General features: G+C 69.6%; 1 protein-coding gene across 1 annotated transcript; it reads right to left on the bottom strand.

Annotated features, from left to right (window-relative positions):
- Positions 1 to 735: 735 nt before the first annotated feature.
- Positions 736 to 5,378, bottom strand: KRT8 (keratin 8). Its single transcript, XM_026048595.1, has 9 exons — positions 4,921 to 5,378; positions 3,953 to 4,173; positions 2,941 to 3,001; positions 2,768 to 2,863; positions 2,536 to 2,700; positions 1,909 to 2,034; positions 1,172 to 1,392; positions 971 to 1,020; positions 736 to 899 (listed from the first exon to the last, which is right to left on the bottom strand). The coding sequence occupies exons 1-9, from the start codon at positions 5,236 to 5,238 to the stop codon at positions 736 to 738; spliced, it is 1,422 nt and encodes a 473-aa protein (XP_025904380.1). The 5' UTR covers positions 5,239 to 5,378.
- Between the last annotated feature and the right edge of the window lie 462 nt (positions 5,379 to 5,840).

Raw genomic sequence — 5,840 nt, forward strand, 5'->3', positions numbered from 1 at the left:
CGGGGCTGCATTGCAGAGAGGGTCAGAGCCACCGATTTGGGGCAAAAACCAGCGCTTGTGGCTACTAGGAGCCTCTCTTCCATGCCAGCGCCAGCAAACAAACAGCGGGAAGCAAATCCCCTTCCCGAGGGGACACAGGAGCAACCGACACCTCCAAACCCCTCCCGGCCGACCCGTCCAGGCATCTCATGGGCCTTCTGCTCCTCAAGTCCCGCTCCTGCTGGGCTCCCTCATCCAGGTTTCCTCTGGGGAGCTTTTCCCAGCCACTCATGGTCTCCATCCAGGCCAGCTCCTTCACCCCGCCAGGGTGTTTCTGCACCAGCCCTTTGCCCACAAGAAGGAAAAATGCCCATTTTATAGGCAGATTTGGGCAGAAAAAGCCTATTTTGGCAGGATTCACCCACAGCCTGCCCGCAACAGGCACCTCCGGAGGCAGCGTGAGGCTCCCGGCTTTGCATCCCGGCTTGGCATCCCAGCTTTGCATCCCAGCTTTGCATCCTGGCTTTGCATCCCGGGTTTGCATCCCGGCTTTGCACCAGCACATGGTCAGCTCAAGGATTGTGGGATGGAGGTGGCACTTTTGTGGGGAAGAGGAGAGGAGAAAGGAAAAGAGAGAGGAGAGGAGAAGGGAGAGGAGAGGAGAGGAGAGGAGAGGAGAGGAGAGGAGAGGAGAGGAGAGGAGAGGAGAGGAGGAACGACGCGGAGCACGGTGCGCAGAGCGGTTTATTGCGGCGCTCAGTTGGCCAGCACGTCGGCGCACTCGGACACGAGCTTGCCGTCCCGCGTCTCGATCTTCTTGATGACGATGGCCCTCGCCTTGGGCGCGCTCCCGGGCGCCGCGGCGGGCGCCGCGCAGCTGCTGCTGGACCAGGAGCCGCCGGAGCCGCTGCCGTAGCCGCCTGCGGGGGGTCAGCTCTGAGCATCCCGCCTCGCGCCCCCCGCCGAGCCCGGGACCCCCGGCAGCCTTTACCCGAGTAGCTCCTGGTCTGGATGCTGAGGGTCTGCATGCCAGTCTCCAACCTGGGGAGACCATGGGGACATTTGGTGACATTTGGGACATCCCCCTCGCGTCTCCCACACTCAGTTCCCAGCAATCCTCCCCGTTTTCACGGGGCACCCCGTGCAGGAAAGCAGTGCGCTCCCTGCGTCCCGCAGCACCCGTGGGTCCCACCTGCTCTCCTCCCCCTCCAGCAGCTTCCTGTAGGTCGCGATCTCAATGTCCAGGGCCAGCTTGACGTTCATGAGCTCCTGGTACTCGCGGAGCTGCCGGGCCAGGTCGGCCTTGGCCTTCTGCAGCGCTGATTCCAGCTCGCCCAGCTTGGCCCTGGCGTCCTTGAGCGCCAGCTCGCCGCGCTCCTCCGCCTCGGCCACGGCCGCCTCCAGGCCGGCCCTCTGCAAAGCCAGGCCCGGCGGCGTGGGGCTGGGGGGTCCTCGAGCCCTGTGTGGGGCTGGGGGTCCTCGAGCCCTGTGTGGGGCTGGGGGGTCCTCGAGCCCTGTGTGGGGCTGGGGGGTCCTCGCGGCCCCATGGGGTGCCAAGTCCTCCCGCGTGCTCCCAAGGTGCAGGGCTTCCCCCCCAGCACCAGAGACCTCCCCCCAGCACCAAGGATCCCCCCAACATTACAAACCACCCACTCCAGCATCAAGGACCCCCCTCCAGCACCAGAGACCCCCCCCTCCAGGACCAGGGACCCCCCCAGCACTAGGGAGCAACCCCCAGCACCAAGGACCCCCCTGCAGCACCAAGGACCCCCCGAGCACCAGGGGCTCCCCCAGCACCCTGCAGAACTGGAGCTTGTGCATGGATAGCGGGGTGCGTGTCCGCAGAAGAGCTGGGACCCCCCCATAGAGGAGGGGGGGGGGGGGGCATGCCCGGCAGAGCCCAGGGATGCTCCCGGGCAGCCGGCGGACCTGGTTCTTCAGCGCCTCGATCTCGGTGTGGATGCGCTGGATGAGCCTGTTGAGCTCGTTGATCTCGGAGCGGGTGCTGCGCAGGTCGTCGCCCTGCTTGCCCGCCGTCGTCTTCAGCTCCTCGTACTGCCGGCAGCGAGGGAGGCGTGGGGCCCGCGGCGCCCGGCCCTGCCCGCGCCCCCGGCGCCGCCCTGGGACGGGCTGCAGCGGAGCCGGGATGTGCCGGCCGGGATGCACCGGCCTGGGAGCCATGGAGCCGCCCCGGGCACGGAGTGGCTCGAGGGTGCTGGTGCAGGCAGTGCATCCCACCGTGAGGAGACGGGTGGCCCCATGGGAATGAGATAGGAGCTGCCCTGGGATTGGCTGCCCTGGGATCAGGTTCACTGGGATCTGCTGCTTCCCTGGGATCTGCTTCACTGGGATCTGCTTCCCTAGGATCTGCTGCTCCGGGACCTGCTGCCCCGCGACCTGCTGCTTCCCCAGGATCTGTTCCCTGGGATCTGCTGCCCTGGGATCTGCTGCCCGGGATCTGCTTCCCGGGATGTGCTCCTCGGGATCTGCTTCCCGGGATGTGCTCCTCGGGATCTGCTCCCCGGGATCTGCCCCCGGGATGTGCCCCGCTCTCACCTTCACCTGGTACATGCTCTCGGCCTCGGCGCGGCTCCGCCGGGCGATGTCCTCGTACTGCGCCTTCACCTCGGCGATGATGCCGTCCAGGTCCAGGCTGCGGCTGTTGTCCATGGAGAGCACCACGGAGGTGTCGGAGATCCTGGCCTGCAGCTCGCGCAGCTCCTGCGGCGGCGGCAGCTGAGCACGGCGCCGCTCGCCGCACCCGTGGCCCCCTAATCCCGCCCGGCACCTCCTGGTAAAGCTGCCGCAGGAAGTTGATCTCGTCCGTGAGACTCTCCAGGCGGGACTCCAGCTCCACCTTGCTCATGTAGGCTTCGTCCACGTCCTGGGGGGGTGCACGGCGCCCGTGAGCCCCCCGCAGCCCCCCAGCCCTCGCCGGCGCCCGCCGCCCATCGCGCCCACCTTCTTGAGCAGCACGAACTCGTTCTCCTTCTCGGTGCGCTGGTTGATCTCCTCCTCGTACCTGCGGCGAGAGGCGGCGCTGGGGACGCCGCGGGACACCGCGGGGCACCGGGGTCCCCACACACAGCGGGTGCTGGGGAGGGGGGTGCTGGGGACACCTGGGGACACCGGGGTCCCCAGCAGGGTCCCCATGCGCAGCGAGTGCCGGGGAAGGGGGATCTGGGGACGCTGGGGGATGCCTGGGGATGGCAGGGGACACCGGGGTCCCCGTGCGCAGCGGGTGCCGGGGAAGGGGGATCTGGGGACGCTGGGGGATGCCTGGGGATGGCAGGGGACACCGGGGTCCCCGTGCGCAGCGGGTGCCGGGGAAGGGGGTGCTGGAGAGGGCAGGGGACACCTGGGGATGTCGGGGTCCCCAGCGGGGTCCCTGTGCACAGCGGGTGCTGGGGAAGGGGGCGCTGGGGATGCCGGGGGACACCCGGGGACCCCGAGGTCCCCACAAAGGGTCCCTGGGCGCAAAAGGTGCCGGAGAGGGGGGCACCTGGGGACACCTGGGGACACTTGGGGACATCGGGGTCCCCACACAGGGTCCCCACATGCAGCGGGTGCTGGGGAGGGGGGTGCTGGGGATGCCTGGGGATGCTGGGGTCCCCACACAGGGTCCCCGCAGACAGCGGGTGCTGGGGAAGGGGGATCTGGGGATGCTGGGGGACACCTGGGGATGGCGGGGGACACTGGGGTCCCCGTGCGCAGCCGGTGCCGGGGAGGGGGCGCTGGGGATGGTGGGGGACGCTGGGGTCCCCAGCAGGGTCCCCGCGCACAGGGTGCCGGGGAGGGGGCGCTGGGGATGGTGGGGGACGCTGGGGTCCCCAGCAGGGTCCCTGCACACAGGGTGCCGGGGAGGGGGCACTGGGGATGCTGGGGGACACCTTGGGACACCGGGGTCCCCAGCAGGGTCCCCGCGCACAGGGTGCCGGGGAGGGGGCGCCGGGGGCGCCGGGGTGCCGCTCACTTGCTCCTGAACTCCTCCACCAGCCCCTGCATGCTGCCCAGCTCGGCGTCCAGGCGCAGCTTGTCCTGCGCCAGCGCGTCGAGCTGCCGCCGCAGCGCCGCGGCGAAGGCGTCGAGGAGCGCGGCCGCGCCGCCCCGCGCCGCCGCCGCCGGCGCCTGCTGCTGCTGCAGCAGCTGCCACTTGGTCTCCAGCATCTTGTTCTGCTGCTCCAGGAAGCGCACCTGGCGGCGAGAGGCGGCTCGCGACCCCCCCGCGCCCCCCTCCCGTCCATCCCTCCGATGCTTTTCCAGGAGTGGCACCGGGAACGCGGCGGGGACCCGCGTTGCAGCAGGGTGCAGGGATGCGGGATCAGCATTTTCCAGGGTTGGCACCGGGGGGGACTGTCCCCAAGGCCACCGGGATGTCACCAAGGCGGGGGCAGGACACCCCCACGCGAAAGTGCCCCGAGGGGCCAGGGTGGTCCCCAGGCAGGGCCCGATGTCCCCGAGCGGGGCGAGATGTTCCGTATGGACCAGGATGTGTCCGAGGGCTCAGCAGGGACCCTAGCGCACTAGGATGTCTTGGATGGGGGGGACATGCCCACAGGGACCATGACGTCCCCAAGGGGGTCGGGGGGACCCATGGGGGTCCCAAGGGTTTCCGGATGCCTCTGACGGGGCCAGGAGGTCCCCAGGGGAGTCAGGAGGTCCCCGAGGAGGTCGGGATACCCCAAACGGGGCCAAGGGCTCCCTGGTGGGTCCAAGACCTCTGCAAAGGGGCCAGGGTGTCCGGGACGGGGGCTGTCCCCAAGGGGCAGGAGGTCCCCGAGGAGGGACCAGGGTGTCCCCAAGCGCCTGCCCACCCGCAGGTGCCTCCCATGGCAGAACGGGCCAGGAAAAGGGCCCCGGTGGGCAGGAGCCCCCAAGCCCCCCGCGAGGAGCGGGGTGTCCCCGGCGCCGGGCACCCGGGGCGCGTGGGGCCGCCCGCACCTTGTCGATGAAGGAGGCGAACTTGTTGTTGAGGCTCTTGATCTGCTCCTTCTCCTCCTTGCGCACGCGCTGGATGTCGGGGTCGATCTCCAGGTTGAGGGGCGCCAGGAGGCTCCGGTTGACGCTCACGGCCGCGATGGAGCCCCCCGCTCCCGCGGCCCGCGGCAGAGCCGCTCCGTAGCGGCCTCCGTAGGCGCCGAAGGCCGCGGCCGCGCTCATCCTCGCGCCGGGGCCGGCCGTGTAGGAGTGGGAGCTGAAGGAGCGCCCCGGCCCCGCCGAGCTGCTCCGCAGGGTCTTCCTGGTGACTGTGATGGACATGGGATCGGAGCCTTGGAGGGCTTGGAAATCAGACCAGAGCCTTGGAGGGCTTGGAGGACGGACGGGAGTCTTGGAGGGCTTGGAGGACGGCTGGCCGGGAGGGTTGCAGGGAGCCGTCGGACAGGACGGACAGACGGACGGACCGGCCTGGCCGGAAGAGCAGGCAGGAGCTGGAGCTCCCTATTTATATCCCGGTGGATCCGGGGGAGGAGAGCGGAGGGAGGGCCCGGCCGGGCAGGAACCGGCACCTGCTTTAACCCCTTGGGAGCGGCGGCTCCCGCGCGGGCCCCGGGATCCCCGGGATCCCCAGGGATCTGGGGCTTTGGGGCTGAATCGGGAGCCGGGTTGTCCATGGGGAGCAGAGGGGTGGGGGGCTCCGGGCACCCGGGAATTGGGAGCCGGCGGCTCCCTCCTCTCATCCCGGCAAAACCCCCCGCACGGAGGGAACAGTCGGGTTGTTCCCTGAGCAGCCGGGCTGAAAAGCCGGAATCGCTGCCCCCGATTTTCTCCCTCTGGGCAATGGGGATTCTCCTGTGTCTCATAAGGGCTGTGCTCCTGCCCTCCACGCAGCCGTGGCTCCCTGCAGACCGGCACCAAAACCC

This window comes from Nothoprocta perdicaria, unplaced genomic scaffold, assembly GCF_003342845.1.
Source record: "Nothoprocta perdicaria isolate Ctin4 unplaced genomic scaffold, notPer1 scaffold_557, whole genome shotgun sequence".
NCBI classification, from domain to species: domain Eukaryota; kingdom Metazoa; phylum Chordata; class Aves; order Tinamiformes; family Tinamidae; genus Nothoprocta; species Nothoprocta perdicaria.

What these genes read in the sequence shown, in the direction of transcription:
- KRT8 (XM_026048595.1), bottom strand. Translation starts at nt 5,238, where the DNA reads ATGTCCATCACAGTCACCAGGAAGACCCTGCGGAGCAGCTCGGCGGGG. An exon ending in AGTTCGTGCTGCTCAAGAAG is followed by an intron (nt 2,864 to 2,940) that starts GTGGGCGCGATG and finishes GCACCCCCCCAG; the next exon opens with GACGTGGACGAAGCCTACAT. An exon ending in TGCGGCAGCTTTACCAGGAG is followed by an intron (nt 2,701 to 2,767) that starts GTGCCGGGCGGG and finishes CCGCCGCCGCAG; the next exon opens with GAGCTGCGCGAGCTGCAGGC.